The following is a 16,111-nucleotide window of genomic DNA, read 5'->3' on the forward strand; positions in this document are numbered from 1 at the left end:
GGAAGTTAATTCAGAACGGATGTTACTCAACGATGCACGGCGTTCAGATTCGGTGTCCAATGGGGCCGGGATAATTTGAGCAGCAACGGTTATCCTATTGACTTCTCCCTTGGGAGGCGCTTCCTCACTACCTGCATTCACTATGGTGGGCTGATCAGATTTGGGAGGGACTTCCCCAGTTAACAATTGAGTGACTTTACTAGACAATTCAGAAATAGTTTCAAGGAGCGTATTAGCTTCCTTCCTCTGAACGTCATTCACCTTTAGAGACAACAGATCATTAACTCTATTTGAAAAGTGATATAGTCTGCCTTGCACACGCTTAATTTGATTAGGAGACGGATCATTTTCATCAAAAAAAACTAACTACAGATGCTAGCCCCGAAATATTCTCGACGATCGTGGAAAGAGAGTCATCAATTTCTTTCTCTCCCAAATTGGGGATGGAAATGGGCAAATCAAGGGACTCTCTAAGTTTGTTAGTGTCGATAGCAACCGTGCCTCCAGATTGCACGTTTCTAATAGTTAATTCGTAGATCAACTCCTCTTTGCGCAAATAGTTAAGGAGGAGAACATCGCGAGGGCCGGGCATGATGACGGAAAAATTTTGAACAACCTCAATAAAAAATTTTCAGCAACTGAGAAAATGGTTAGAGTTCGGATCAAAACAGTGTTTAGCCGTCAAAAGGGGCTAAATTGAGACCCATTCAACCACGCTCTGCTACCACTTGTTACCGCGTTTTGATGGTAGGTAGAGGTGTAAGAAGGTGCGGGCGTGAATGGGTCTCAAACTACGGAATCAAAGTTAACGTAAAATTTAACAAGGTTATATTTTCTTTTCAAAATTAGGTAACAACAAATAGAACAGGTACTTAGTAGCCGAAACACAATTGAAAAATACATTTACATAGGTACCCCATTTGGGGCTTCAAAAGTCAGAAACATAATTCTTGGGCAATCAGCTCAGTTTTACCCCAAACACAATTTTAACAGAGGGGCAGAAAACCCCATTCATACCTAGGAGCCCTTGCTCCAAATTACACTGAAAAGCCTCCTCGAGGCATACAATATACCATTTTCAAAAGAGCCACTCGCTCTCAACTTTAAGCCTCTCCCAGGCCACACCAAACTCCACCTTTAAGCTGTCCTCAAAGGACATATACACAGGGGTAAAATACCCAACCTACTGAGGTCTATTAATGACAAGAAGGTTAATTAAATGACCTCTAAAACAATTTGAGAGGAGGCGAACTTGCACTCCTAATACACTTTGATTAAGACCTACTTGGCGCTAGGCCGTTAATACAAGGGCTAATCCCATACTAAAGAGGTGACTTAAGAAGAGAACAATTTGTTTTACATTATCGAAGAATAGGTTGAGAAAAATAAGTTCACCTCAAAACAATATGAGTGGGAGCTCGAGAGGGTTAGCACTCTCTATCCCAGAATGTAGCTTTACAAGAGAATCGAAGAAAAGAGTAGTTACATTTTAGGAAAAGGTTACATGGTAGAACGCTTCGCACCCGCCCCGAGAGTTAAACTGCTGAGCAAGAAAAGAAAGAATTTATTAATCGGCCATTACCTTATTGTTGACCGCTGCAGAAGAAAGAGGCGCTACCCGCCTCCTGCGATGTACTTAATACACTGAAAGATGGAACAGAAGTGGCACGGAGACCCAAAAATCAGCAGTTTATAACCTCTCGTGGAAGGTTCTAGGCGTTAGGGGAATGAAAACACCCGCCCACAATTATTTTATTGGCTAGGACCCCGCAATCGATTCAAGTTGGGGGAAGATACATCTGATTGGATAGAAATTAATTTAAGAAATTCGGGATTGGCTACATGCAAAACAAGGGGAAAGAGAGGGGTATACAGCCAACTTAAACAATAACAGAAAGAAATTTAGCAAAGAACAAACATTTGAAATAAAAATTTCTCCAACAAAATAGTTCTTTGACTCCGCACTAGGTTGCACTATTGTTGATCTTCAGTAGTGTCCTCTAGAAGAGAAAGTTCACACTTCTTACTTCAAGCTAAACAAAAACACATCAAAAGTGACACAGTTCAAAAACTCAAAATTTTCCACGTGGTGACATCTTCTGAGAAAGTAGAGAATTAATAGAGTAGATAAAGTTCAACCTTCCTCCAGAAGAGGAGTTTCAACAGGCGCAACTTTGAAATAAACGGTGTAGAGGTGTACCGCCCGGTACAATTATTATTATTATTATTATTATTATTATTATTATTATTATTATTATTATTATTATTATTATTATTATTATTATTACCTGGGGATGATTATCGGTGGTGTTGAATTACCACCTCCACCATCATCGTCCTCTAGATTGGTAGCAGTGCACTGACCTTTTTACAATACTGATATGGACAGTTAAATGCTGTCGTGCTAACGCGAGGTGCGGTATGTTATTTTTAAACAAAGAATAATATTACCAACAAGGTTGATAAGAGTTCACCGGGCGAGTTAGCCGTGAGGTTAGGGGCGCGCAGCTGTGAGCTTTCATCCGGGAGATAGTGGGTTCGAACCCCACTGTCGGCAGCCCTGAAGATGGTTTTCCGTGGTTTCCCATTTTCACAACAGGCAAATGCTGGGGCTGTATCTTAATTAAGGCCACGACCGATTCCTTCCCACTACTAGCCCTTTCTTATCCTATCGTCGCCATAAGACCTATCTGTGTCGGTGTGACGTAAATTTGGAAGGCCGTATTTGTAACCTTTGTAGCAAGGTGCTCTTGTTTCGGGAGATTTCTCCTTGTTAAAGCCCGGATTTTTATGCAGTAACAGGTTAGATTGCAAACTAATTTGGTTGGTAGGAAGTGTCGACCACCCGCTCTTCAAGAATGCAGCAAGAGTACCATAAATTAGAGGGGTTCTGATGGGCTGTACCCCTGATGTTTACGCACACCTCATAGCACAGTAGTTGTGAAGGTAGACTATACTTGCTACTCGCTTCAGTAAGTTCGCATTCTAACCTGTTAATGCACACAAATCCGGGCTCTACTCCTTGTCTATGTAAACACTAGCCTAATTGAAGATATTGTAAAGTTGGAAATTAGAGGCTTGAAGCCCAAATCTGTTAAATTCTCTAATCTTGGGTTTTCCAATTCTTGTTTCAAGATTGGTACTTGTACCTGTCTCCTCGTTATTTCACTCGGAGAAAAATTTGTTAAGTTTGTGATTTGAAAAGAAATATAACCTTCATTTTTAAGGTTATGTTGATATCGTAGATAGACCCATTCAGGCCCACACCTTCTTTCACCTCTCTCTCAACCACGGAAACTACGTAACAATTATTATTACTATTATTATTATTATTATTATTATTATTATTATTATTATTATTATTATTATTATTATTATTATTATTTATCAATATAAATAAAATCGTAACGACCGTGTGTTTGTACATTGACTATTTTGGTGAAATTTTCGTTCATTTATCCGTTTCAGGTGTAACAATGACCATATGCATATTTTTTTTCTTTGGTATCTGACTGTCTGTCTGTCTGTCTGTCTGTCTGTCTGTCTGTCTGTCTGTCTGTCTGTCTGTCTGTCTGTCTGTCTGTCTGTCTGTCTGTCTGTCTGTCTGTCTGTCTGTCTGTCTGTCTGTCTGTCTGTCTGTCTGTCTGTCTGTCTGTCTGTCTGTCTGTCTGTCTGTCTGTCTGTCTGAGTTCTTATAACTTGAAAACTACTGGATATATTTCTACCAAACTTAATATTCAGAATGCACCTGTCCATCGGTAGGGTTTAGGTCCAATATTGTTTCTAAATCCCTGAACTGATTGAGGGTTTATACAAAAATGAAACCACGTTTTTGCACTCCCACAATACATACACAACTAAACTTAATGGAAATCTACATGCCTTAGCGGAAATCAATTTCTAAACCTTTTTTCTCATGTGGATCATTTCGGTACGAGGATGAATAAGGGAGATATCATTAACGGACCGTTTTTCGGTACATGTCCTACCAGACTTACCTCAAGAGCGGGTGTGTGTAAAGCGTATTTCCTGGAAATATTTCAACCAAACTTCATATTTAGCATAAACCTGTCAAAAAGTAGGTTTTTAGGCCCATACCATGTCAAATTCCCAGAATGGACTGGGCCTTTATATGGAACCGAAACAGTGATATTAAGCTCCCACAACATATACAAGACCAACCTGACTGGAAAACGACTAACCCTGATGGAAATCCATTTCTAAAACTTTTCTCGTGTGCATTGTTTCAATAAGAGAATTAATAAGAGAGATATCATGAGTGGTCGGTTTTGCAGGCTAAGTCCAGCGGACATAGCCCAAAAGGTGTACGTGGAGCAGATTCCTTACCTATGTAAAAAAAAAAATCGTAACGACCGTGTGCTGTACATTGACTATTTTGGCGAAATTTTCGAACAGTTATCCATTTCATGTGTAATAATGACCATCTGCATATTTGTTAGCTGTAGTTTCCTGAAAGTCCTCATTTTATCTCTCCCCCCCCCAAGCAAGATTGCAGCACAATCTGTCAGACGAGATAGAATATTGAAATTCGGCAAAATTATATGTCTTAGCCTATAACCGACCGAAAGCTTCCAAGATCTTTAAATATTTCACTTTTTATCTCCGAAAAATATCTGAATATTGAGGCAATTTTAATGTCGGTGCAGACCTTCGTTTCGAGGTATTTCGTGGCTAAACTGTAAGTCGTATCCAAAAACGGATGGCACAATCTCAGTTCAAATTCGAGTGATCTATAACTTTGGTCCTATGAGGCTTTGTCGTATCTCTATTCCTTATGCGTTAAATTTGCCTTTATATCTCGATTGTACGGACATTTTGCACTTTGTACACGTATAATTCATAGTTTGAATCGCATATACGAAAGATAGAATCATCTAATTTTACACGAACAATGGTCCACCCATCCGTATGTGAGACAAATTCTATGTCTGTAGCTCTCACATATGTATCCAAGGTAATGCACTGTGAGAAAATCTTACACAAATTTCACCCTATTCAACGTTTCTAACTCAATTTTACACATAAATAGATTAAATAGGCGAAAATATCATAAGACCAGGCATTTAGACCACTAAATGAGGCGCCTTACGGTAACAATCCGTTTGTCGATACGACGTATCGCTTAGCAGCAGTTAATCTGCAAATGAAGGTTTGCAATATTGTAAACATGCATACATTCCGTATATCGATCTATTTATGTTCATTGAAATAGATTTGTAGTGATTGAGAAAGGGTGTGTCTGCCATTATAATTAATGTTTTACAAATCGATAGTGACTCTCAGCAGGAGGGCAGCTGTTATTGTAATCATTACTCTCCACATCGACTTTGACTGGCAGTAGGAATGGGATCCTTCTCTAACTCCTGTGTAACTGGCGTTAGTAAGGAGGAACTACCATTGTAATTAATACATCCTTTCTCAATTTGACTGGCGGAAGTGATGGGAGCATGCACTTTTGTTGAAAACTCCCCTAACCGATTGTGATTGGGAGTAGGAAAGAGTGCCCGCCATTATACACAAATTTACCCATCTAAAATGTGACTGGCATTAGGCACAGTGGCCTGCTATTATAATGGAAACTCACCAACTCGGTGTGGCTGACGTTAAGAAAAGAGGCCTGTCATTATAACGATAACAGCACAAGTCAATTTTTACTGGCATTAGGGAAGGTGCCTGCCATTATAATAGGAACTCCTCAACTGTAACATACCTGGAAGTAGGAATGGGAGCCTGCCATTGTAACGAAACTCCCCAAATCGATTGTGACCGCGCAGTAGGTAATAGGGCCTGCCATTATAATGAAAACTTCCCTACTCGAATATAAATGGCTGTAGGTAAGTGAGCCTGCCGTTATCATCATAACTCCGCAACTCGCGCTCTACATTGGAAACAAGGTATGGGAATCTTCCCCTACTGTTTCTGGATAACGCTCAAAGACATGCAATTTTTTTGAAATCTTATTCACTGCATGTACAGTAATTTACTTCAATAACCGTATACAATGTATACAATGTAGCGAAGCACGGGTACACCTGCTAGTTATTACTATTATCCACCATAGTGCAAAAGCCCTGAAGGGACATGGCCTACCAAGCGACCGCTGCTCAGTCCGAAAGCCTGCAGATTACGAGGTGTCGTGTGAGGCCGCTATCTCACCGTCAGATAGCTCCTCAATCGTAATCACATAGGCTGAGTGAGCCTCGAACCAGCTCTCAGATTCAGACAAAAATCCCTGACCTGGCCAGGAATCGAACCCAGGGCCTCCGGGTAAGAGGTAGGCACGTTAACCATACACCACGGGGTTGGCTGTTATTATTATTGTTGTTGTTGTGGTGGTGGTGGTGGTGGTGGTGGTGGTGGTGGTGGTGGTGGTGGTGGTTGGCCACTCAAGTTCCATTCATCTAACGAACTGAATACGTTCAATTGTCTCCTGTGTAGTAAACACTGGATGCTCTACTTTAAAGGGAATACCCCAGTTTTCAACTCATATTTTTGCACCGAAATACCAATTTAGCCCGATCGATGAACTGATTGCTGAAGGGCGTTTGTAAACTAGTGCTCTTCACCCTGCCTTCCGACCCATCCCCCTCATCCGGCCCACCATCACTCACACCATCAGTGTACCCGGCATCCGGTACGTATCCTTTTACTGGTCGTCGCGGCTTCTTTAGACACTTACTTCAAATAAATACAGAAGTGAAACTCTATGTGAAGTCCCATTTTTAACTATTAGTGCTGATCCACCAGAAATTGTTCTTCCTATTATTCTTTCAGAAGTCATTGTTGTACAGTAGCTGTTGTAATAAATTATGGTTACTTATGCCATAAAGGTGTACTGTGACATGTGTTGTTTGTAACCATTAGAAAAGCATTCTTTCTAATTTATTACAGAAGACACGTTTGCGAATTTACTAAGTGGTTTCATAGAAGGCAGTTCGGGGTTCGGAAAGGTTATTCCAGGGAGGCTAAATTTATAGGATCACAGCAAGGTATACTAGATATTTTAGATTCAGGAGGTCAAATGGACTGTATCGTTATTGACCTGTCCAAGGCTTTTGATAAGATCGATCATAGGAGATTACTGACGAAAACGAAGGCTACTGCGCTAGACCAAAGAATGTTTGAATGGATGCTACATTTCTAGAAAATAGAACTCACAGAACTGGAATAGGTGAAGTGTTATCTGATCCTGCAATAAGCAGCATAGGACCCCACAGGGTAGTGTTATAGGACGTTCATGTTTTCTTACGTGAAAATGATAAGAGTAAAGAACTGGAATCACAGATAAGGCTATCTGCATTTGTGGACGATGTAATTCTGTATAGAGTAGTAAATAGGTTACAGGATTTTGTGCAACTACTAAAAGACATTAACAATGTTGTATCATGGTAAACGGGATGAAAAGACCTGTAGGTTTAAACTTCTCGCCTTCTTTTAGAAAGTAAGTCTTAGAGCCTAATTACAGGAATTATATTCTCAGACTAACAGACCTGTAGGTTTAAACTTCTCGCCTTCTTTTAGAAAGTAAGTCTTAGATCCTAATTACAGGAATTACATTCTGAGACTAACAGACCTGTAGGTTTAAACTTCTCGCCTTCTTTTAGAAAGTAAGTCTTAGATCCTAATTACAGGAATTACATTCTGAGACTATCAGACCCATAGGTTTAAACTTCTCGCCTTCTTTTAGAAAGTAAGTCTTAGATCCTAATTACAGGAATTAAATTCTGAGACTATCAGACCTGTAGGTTCAAACTTCTCGCCTTCTTTTAGAAAGTAAGTCTTAGATCCTAATTACAGGAATTACATTCTGAGACTATCAGACCCGTAGGTTTAAACTTCTCACCTTCTTCTATAAAGTAAGTCTTAGATCCTAATTACTGGAATTACATTCTGAGACTATAAGACCTGTAGGTCTAAACTTTTCGCCTTCTTTTAGAAAGTAAGTCTTAGAGCCTTATTTACAGAAATTAGGCCAACCAAGAAATGTCTGGGAGAATTTTCGATTCAAATAGTTAATCCGCACAATTGAGGAACATACACTCCCATCGGAATATATTGCGTTTCTGACTTTTAACCCTCTACTGCATACTGTTGCCGTTAGGCAACAAATAACTTTTCACCTGTATAAATGAATAAATATTGTCAATAATTGACTGTACAGTTGAAGGTGTGCCGTAAAACTACCGCTGTTTACAATATTTATCCATTTATACAGGTGAAAAGAAAGGAAACCCTGTTACAAAATATTTGCCAAATACACAAGTGTGACATTCTCTGTGTTCAAGAAACTCACAGAAGTAACGACCAAAGACGACCAAGAGTATTAGAAATGCGTTTGGTAGCCGAGAGACCACATGAAAACTATGGTAGTGCTATATTCACAAGGCCAGAGCTGAACGTAATAATTACCTCATCTACAGACAACAATGATGTAGAAATCTTAACAGTGGAGCTATCGAACTGTATCATAACATCTGTCTATAAATCACCGAGCGTTCCATTCCACGTTACTGATTCAGCTGTAGGGCAAGAAGAGAAGGTTCGTGTCATCGTGGGCGATTTCAACAGGGGATATAGAGAAGACAATGAAGACGGTGAAGCTGTGATTACGTGGTCAGAATCTAGTCAACTGTCTTTAATACACGACAGTAAACTTCCCGCTTCTTTGAACAGTCGTCGCTGGAGACGTGGATACAACCCATACCTTATTTTTGTCAGCGATGCCATATCACAGCAGTGTGTGAAGTCTGTCTGCGAACCTATACCCAACACACAACACAGACTCGTTATGTGTCAAGTTTTCTCAGCAGTTTATCCATAATCTGTGCAATTCAGAAAGCTGACTGGTTGAAGTACACAAAGCGCTTAGATGAAATGCTAGCAGATATCGAACCTGTTCCAGAGGTATATGACGTGTTCATCGATGCCGTGCAAGAATGCTCTCGCACGTCAATCCCAAGAGGCTGTAGGTCTTAGTACATACATGGTCTAGACGCCAGTACAGTAGATAAATTAAGTGAATACCTACTGCTCTATGAAGAAAATCCTTTCAGTGAGGGCACTATTCAGGCTGGTCAACAACCAATCCAGTCCATGGGTGAAATAAAGAGAGAATGTTGGGTTAAGTTGATGGAAGAACTAGATATGGCAAAAAACAGCAGAGAAGCTTGAAAGCTACTTAGACGTCCGAATAATGACCTCACGAAAAGTCCTCTACATAGCAACATTATTCCTAACCAGACAGCTCATCAACTCCTAATAAATGGCAAAACAGATAAGCGAAAAAGACCACCAAAACTTCAAAGAAATATCGAACAAGAAACATCCAGTCTGTAAAATCCCTTCATTATGAACGAGCTGGAAAACGCCATAAAAATGAGCAAAACTGGCAAGGCAGCCGGTCTAGATGACATGCGTATGGAGCAGATTCAACACTTTGGGAATGCTGCCAAACAATGGATCCTACAGCTTTTCAATAATTGTCTGGAACGATGTCAAATCCCTAAAATCTGGAGGAAGACCAAGGTGGTCGCAATCCTGAAACCTAGTAAGCATCCTACGGATCCAAAGAATTTCAGACCAATATCACTCCTGTGCCATCTATATAAAAATTTTGAAAGAATGCTTCTGAACCGTGTAACACCAGTGGTCGAACCTCTTCTAATCCCAGAGCAGGCTGGATTTAGACCAGGAAGGAACTGCTGTACACAGATTCTTAATCTGAAACAGCACATAGAAGATGGATTTCAGCGTGGTGATATTACTGGAGTGGCTTTTGTTGATCTCTCTTCAGGATATGATACTGTACAACACTAGATATTTCTAAGGAAGTTTTACCATCTTACTATGGATTTGAGGCTCACAACAATTATTGCCACGCTGTTGCAGAACCAACGTTTTTGTTGAATTCCAAGGACAGCGGAGTAGATGAAGAGTCCAGAAGAACGGTCTCCCACAAGGCAGTGTCCTAGCACCAATGCTATTTAACATATATACCAACGACCAACCTCTTCCACCTCACACAAGGAGCTTTCTGTACGCAGATGACCTAGTCCTGGCAACTCAGAGTAAAAACTTCGAGCAACTGGAACAAAACCTTACTGTTGCTTTGAAGATGCTTTCAGATTATTATGGGGAAAATCGCCTCAAGCCAAACCCATTGCAAAACTAATGTGTGCGCCTTTCATTTAAAGAACAAAGACGCCCCGCGGAAGCTGCGTGTGACTTGGAAAGGAATGGAGCTGGAACACTGCAATACTCCAGTTTACCTTGGTGTTACCCTGGATCGTTCGCTGACCTTCACCACACACTGCACCAAACTCAATGCAAAAGTTTCATCACGAAACTGCCTACTGCGTAAGGTAACTGGTTCTGGATGGGGTGCCCATCCCCAGACAATAAGGACAACTGCCCTAGCACTCTGCTACTCTGCTGCTGAATATGCTAGTCCCGTGTGGTACAAATCAGCTCACGCAAAGAAAGTCGACATTGCCTTGAATGAAACGTGCAGGCTAATCACAGACTGTTTAAAATCAACACCCACACAGAAGTTGTATTATCTTTCAGGTATAGCCGCACCTGATATTAGACGTGAGGTGGCCGCTAATACCGAGAGACAAAAGGTTTACAGCATCTCAGTCCATCCCCTTCATGAACATCAGCCACCACCAGCTCGACTGAAATCCAGGAAGAGTTTTCTACAGTCTTCTGCTCCACTTGAGTGTGACCCAAAAAAGGCCAGGGTTAAGCTATGGAAACAAAGGTGCCCAGATCATCCGTAACGTGTTGAAATTGAAGAAAAGTTACCACATGGTCACGAAGAGGGATGATGTATATGGAAGTGGTTAAAGGACTATGGACCGGCGTTGCAAGATCTAAGGACAATCTTATGAAATGGGGCATCGTGCATGGTGGGGGCTCATTGTGCGAATGCGGAGAGGAACGGACTTCTCTTGCACTGTCGTCTATGCCCAGATTCATGTGTAGGGTTGGAATTGGCACTGGCTGGAAACAATGCCATCAATGTAGCCAAATATTGGTGACAACTTGTGTAAATAATGTATATATAGTGTAGATATTTTCATGTAATACTTGATTTCTCCTTTTTGATTTTTATGTATATTCTTCATAATTATACACATGTTTCAAGTGCTTCATTTATAACGATATACGATTAATTTGTTCATGTACATTTTTCATATTCAGCACTTATATTCAGTATGTCTTTCTTGTATATATTGGTACCTCTGACACGAATAAATAAATAAAATAATAACTACTTTATAGGTCGTATTAACGACTACGTGATAGAATTGTTCACATTTTGACCAGGGTCTGACAGTCCAGAAGACGACAAATTTCCTCTAGGTGTTGTCCGTGCCTACACAAGGGTTCTTCAATTCTTCTTGTAAAGGGGCCGAACTGACTAAGCAGAAAGAAGGATGTGACCATATTACAAGGGGTCAAGCAAAAATAATTTTAACGCATTTTACCACTACTCACAACTGAATTAAAGTACAACACAAAAATAACATGTACAAATCAGTGTTGTGAACGCAACAGGGAGTGCAAGGAAGATAGATGGTATTCCAGAGTTTTTAGTTAATCAACCACTGGATCATATGAGCGACTACGAAAAACTACACATTTAACTGTCTACTGTATATTAGCTTATTTGATAAAATTATTGTATAACAGCGTTGTGCGTCCTGTGGTTGCAGGTTTAAAGACTTTTTACAATGTGCTTTATGTCGCACCGACATAGATAGACCTTATGACGAGTATGAAATAGGAAAGGGCCAGGAGTGGGAAGGAAGTGGCCGTGCCCTTAAGGCACAACCCCAGCATTTGCCTGGTATGAAAGCGGGAAACTACGAAAAATCCATCTTCAGGGCTGCCGACAGGGGAGTTCGAACCCACTATCTCCTGAATCCAAGCTCACAGCTGCGCGACCCTAACAACGTGTAAAGCTCGCTCGGTTATATTAAGAAATAATTCTGTACATTTCATTGGATGTTTTATAATTATTTTTCTTCTACCGCTTTTCCCACATTTATGGGGTTGCGGGTGCGAACTGTGTCGCACATACGGATTTGGCTGGATGCCCTTGCTGACACCAACCCTGTATGGAAGGATGTAAACATCTGTGCGTGCTTCTGTGGTGGTTGGTAGTGTGGCGTGTTTTCTGAATATGAAATTTTTGGGACAAACACAATCACCCAGTCCCCGAGCCACAAGAATTAATCAGACCCGATTAAAATCCCAGACCCGGCCGGAAATCGAACCGAACGTCTCAACGCTGACCATTCAGCCAATGAGTCGGACGTTGGATATTTTATAACAATGGTCTATAAACGTATATATAATAGTAACATAGCTTAGTTTTTCTCTGAGATTCAGTGTAAGAGTAGTATAACTGTAAAATTGATTTCTTTGTCGGAGGCCGGTAAAAATATTACGCGAGCCGAATATGGCCCGCAGGTCTTAGATTGGACACTTCTAGTCTACATCAATAACCATCCCCTTTTTTTCATTTCATTAGGGATTTTCGACCGTAGAGTGATTCTTTTCCTCTCTCGCTCTGTCTACAGGACAACCAATGTATGCGCATCAAGATCCTGGGAGACTGCTACTACTGTGTCTCAGGCCTGCCTGTTTCACGTCCCAACCATGCCTACAACTGTGTCAACATGGGACTACAGATGATCGAGGCTATTCGGTAAGATCTGAACTTCCATATATCAAAATATACAAAGTGTTTCTATATTCCCATTACAGATTTTAAGGGCTTGCAGTGAGGGCCAAGACGGTTAAGCTTAGCATAGGAACATGTGTCCGGAAACGTACCGTCTTCCCGCTACCCGTAAAAAACCACCACAGCACACGTTCAAATCTCCCGCACTGTCGGCGCCACTGACTGGAGTAAGTACGTCATTGTTGACATTCCATGGCATTCGGTTGAGTGTGTCATCCGCACGAAGACGTGTTGTACCTGCTGTTGTGCTTGTGATCTTCGTTCATACTACAGTACAGCAGTAATTCTTTACTACGTACACAGCAGTAAGCTGTACTTACAGTAGTTCATCTGCACCAAAGATTTTGGCAACAGTGGATAGGTCGTGGTGACCCGATTGCTTGGCCTGCACGTCCACCCGACTTTACACCGCTAGACTACTACTTGTAAGGTCACATGAAAACTTGATTTACGAGACCGCTGTGGAATCCGAGGAAGACCTACTGGCGTGGGCTATGGCTGCGGTGGATGTTGGAGGACCAGGGATTGGTGGCCGTATGTACGAGAACATGATACATAGGTACTGTATCTGTGTTGATGTCGGTGGTCATTACATTGAGCCCCACCTGTAATTGGACCCAGACGAAAAGCAGCAGGAGTCGGACAGATCGCCGAAAATGCGGGAGATTTGAACGTGTGCTGCGGTGGCTTTTTTAGGATAGCGGGGAGACGGTACATTTCCGGACACAAGTTCCTGTGATGAACTTAACCGTCTTGGTCCCCACTACAAGCCCTCAAAGTTTGTAATGGTAATTTAGAAACACCCTGTATAGCAATATTTACTTACCTTACATGGGCCGAAAGTGAAGTCTTACGTATGAGTTGAGATGTTCATGAAATTTCGAAACGAATACGTGAAACACATTTTATTTCATACTATGTTGAATGTATTTATTTCTAGCTGTATCCACCCGTCTTGACGGATTTATCAGAAGGAAGGCACATTTACACTAAGACGAATATTCCAAAACAGAATGCTAGTTTTATATTATATGCTATAGAGGCTGAAGGCAACGTGGTCACCGTCCGTTACTATTTGCACTTCACTGCCCGAAACAATACACCCGTAACACAAGATATTGATACACACAAAGGATACGTAATTTCTTTGTTGCTGACATATTTAATTTTAGGCGCTTATATGTGGACCAATGCTTTATTAGAGACGTCGGGAGATGCAGAGTGAGCCACAGGTGGCCACGATTCTGCACTCCGACCGACCAACGGAGCAGAAGACGGGTGGCCATGGATCTACGCCTCTGTATTCGGGAGACGGTGAGGAGCTGGTCATCACCGTCGGCTGTCCTGAAAATGGTGGTTTTCACATCTCTCTGGCCTGAGAGACGGCATTATCATCTAGAAGGCCCGCCGTCCCCCTTCAGGGACGAAATGAAAACTTTTTTGGTAGTACTTATTAGAGATATTTGAAGTCAATTATTTAATCTAATGCTTCTTTGTAGACCTTTTTTTGTTACCGTGAGTACAAAGGAAGGGTGACTTATTGCTACTAACACGGAAGTAAGCGACGTACAGTTAGCCGGGTGCAAAGCAGTTTGACCTGAGGTCATGTCCTGCAAATCTCAAGAGATACTACCTAAGCATTTCTCTGGAATATGGGAGGAACTACATGGAATTACCAAACTGACAACAACCGGTGTAGGCGTCCGCATTCGAATTCTATGCCTCCGAACAGTACAATGAACCAAAGAAGTAAGAAAAAAATCTCATTAGTTTCCCAGTTATAACAAATCAGCACTACGCGCACCCACTGCTGGGAAATGTGCGCTAGGACTTGGACTAAAACATTCCGTTAATAAAGTCTCCCTTATTAATCCTCCTATCGGAGAAAACATTTTAGAAACCATTAAGGTTGGTCGTGAATGTTTTGTGGGAGAGAAAAATCAGTTCTGGTATTCCTATAAACTTCCAGTCCATTCAGGGATGTTGAAATACTGTAGTATGAACCCGAAAACAACCTTTGGATTAGTGGATACTAAATGTGAAGTTTGGTTGAAATATGTCCAGCAGTGTTCTAGTTATAAGCAACCATTACTACGTGCACCCGCTGCTGGAGTTTAGACCGTAAAACCAACACAAAAAATAAACAAAACCCCATGGCGCAATAGCCTCGAGGGGCATTGGCCTTCTAAGCGACCGACCGACGGATCCTCCCAGCCGTTATTCTCGGCTACCGAGGCCGCCACCTCACCATCAGATAGCTCCTCAACTGTAATCGCATAGGGTGAGTGGACATCGAACCAGCCCTCAGATACAGGTACAAATACCTGTACTGTCAGCAAATTGAACTCCGCACCCCCAAGTAAAAGTCAGACACTCTACCCCTAACACCACGGGACCGGCTTAGACTACAAAACATTCCGTTAATAATATCTCCCTCATTATTCGTTCCATCGAAAAACTGTACGTGAGAAAATATTTTAATATAGGCTCCTATTAACGCTGGGAGATTTCCATTTTCGGTCTTTGGTATTTTGTGGAAGAGTAAATTCACTGTTTTTGTCTTCCTATAAACCCCAGTCCATTCAGGGGTTTTGAAATGGTATTAAACCAAACTTTCCTCTGGATAGCTGAATTCTAAATATTAAGTTTGGTTGAAATATCTCCAGTAGTTTTCTGGTTCCTAGAAATTAGCACTACGCGCGCGCATTGCCAAGCTGTGTTCACTGGGACCTAGACCGTAAAACATCTCCCTTATAAGTCCTCCTATCGAGATAGTGCACATAGGAAAACGTTTTAGACATAGATTTCCAGTAATGTTCGAAGATTTCCATTAGGTTGGTCACGGATATTTTGTTGGCGAGTAAAATCAGTGTTTCGGTCTTCCTGTATAAATCCCAAGTCCATTCAGGGACTTTGAAATGGTATGAACCCTAAAAACTATCTTTGAATAGGTGGATTCTAAATATGAAGTTTGATAGAAACATATCTAGTAGTTTTCCAGTTATAAGAAATCAGAAATACGGGCACCCGTAAACATCTCATTCTTTGATCACACCCTTGCAGACCTAGTTATTTGAAGGATACATAATGGGAGAAAATCAGAGGATACATTATATTTTGCTAGGCTTGAAAATTAACTCCACTGAACAGCAAGGAAACATGAGGTAGAACTTTTCCCTTTGGTGTCTGTCTGTCTGTCTGTCTGTCTGTCTGTCTGTCTGTCTGTCTGTCTGTCTGTCTGTCTGTCTGTCTGTCTGTCTGTCTGTCTGTCTGTCTGTCTGTCTGTCTGTCTGTCTGTCTGTCTGTCTGTCTGTCTGTCTGTCTGTCTGTCTGTTC

At 41.2% G+C, this 16,111-nt stretch overlaps 1 protein-coding gene across 3 annotated transcripts in view; it reads left to right on the forward strand.

Annotated features, from left to right (window-relative positions):
- The window catches only part of Ac76E (adenylate cyclase type 2 Ac76E), a 1,381,264-nt gene that overhangs the window by 1,129,938 nt on the left and 235,215 nt on the right, over window positions 1-16,111 (forward strand). For all 3 annotated transcript variants that reach the window (XR_011018659.1, XM_068228989.1, XM_068228988.1), the window contains one exon: window positions 12,612-12,739. Coding sequence is in view for 2 of the 3 variants with exons in the window: in XM_068228989.1 (XP_068085090.1) it covers window positions 12,612-12,739 (128 nt within the window). In the remaining variant the exon portion in view is untranslated. The remainder of the gene's footprint in view (window positions 1-12,611; window positions 12,740-16,111) is intronic.

Source organism: Anabrus simplex, chromosome 8, assembly GCF_040414725.1.
Source record: "Anabrus simplex isolate iqAnaSimp1 chromosome 8, ASM4041472v1, whole genome shotgun sequence".
NCBI lineage: Eukaryota > Metazoa > Arthropoda > Insecta > Orthoptera > Tettigoniidae > Anabrus > Anabrus simplex.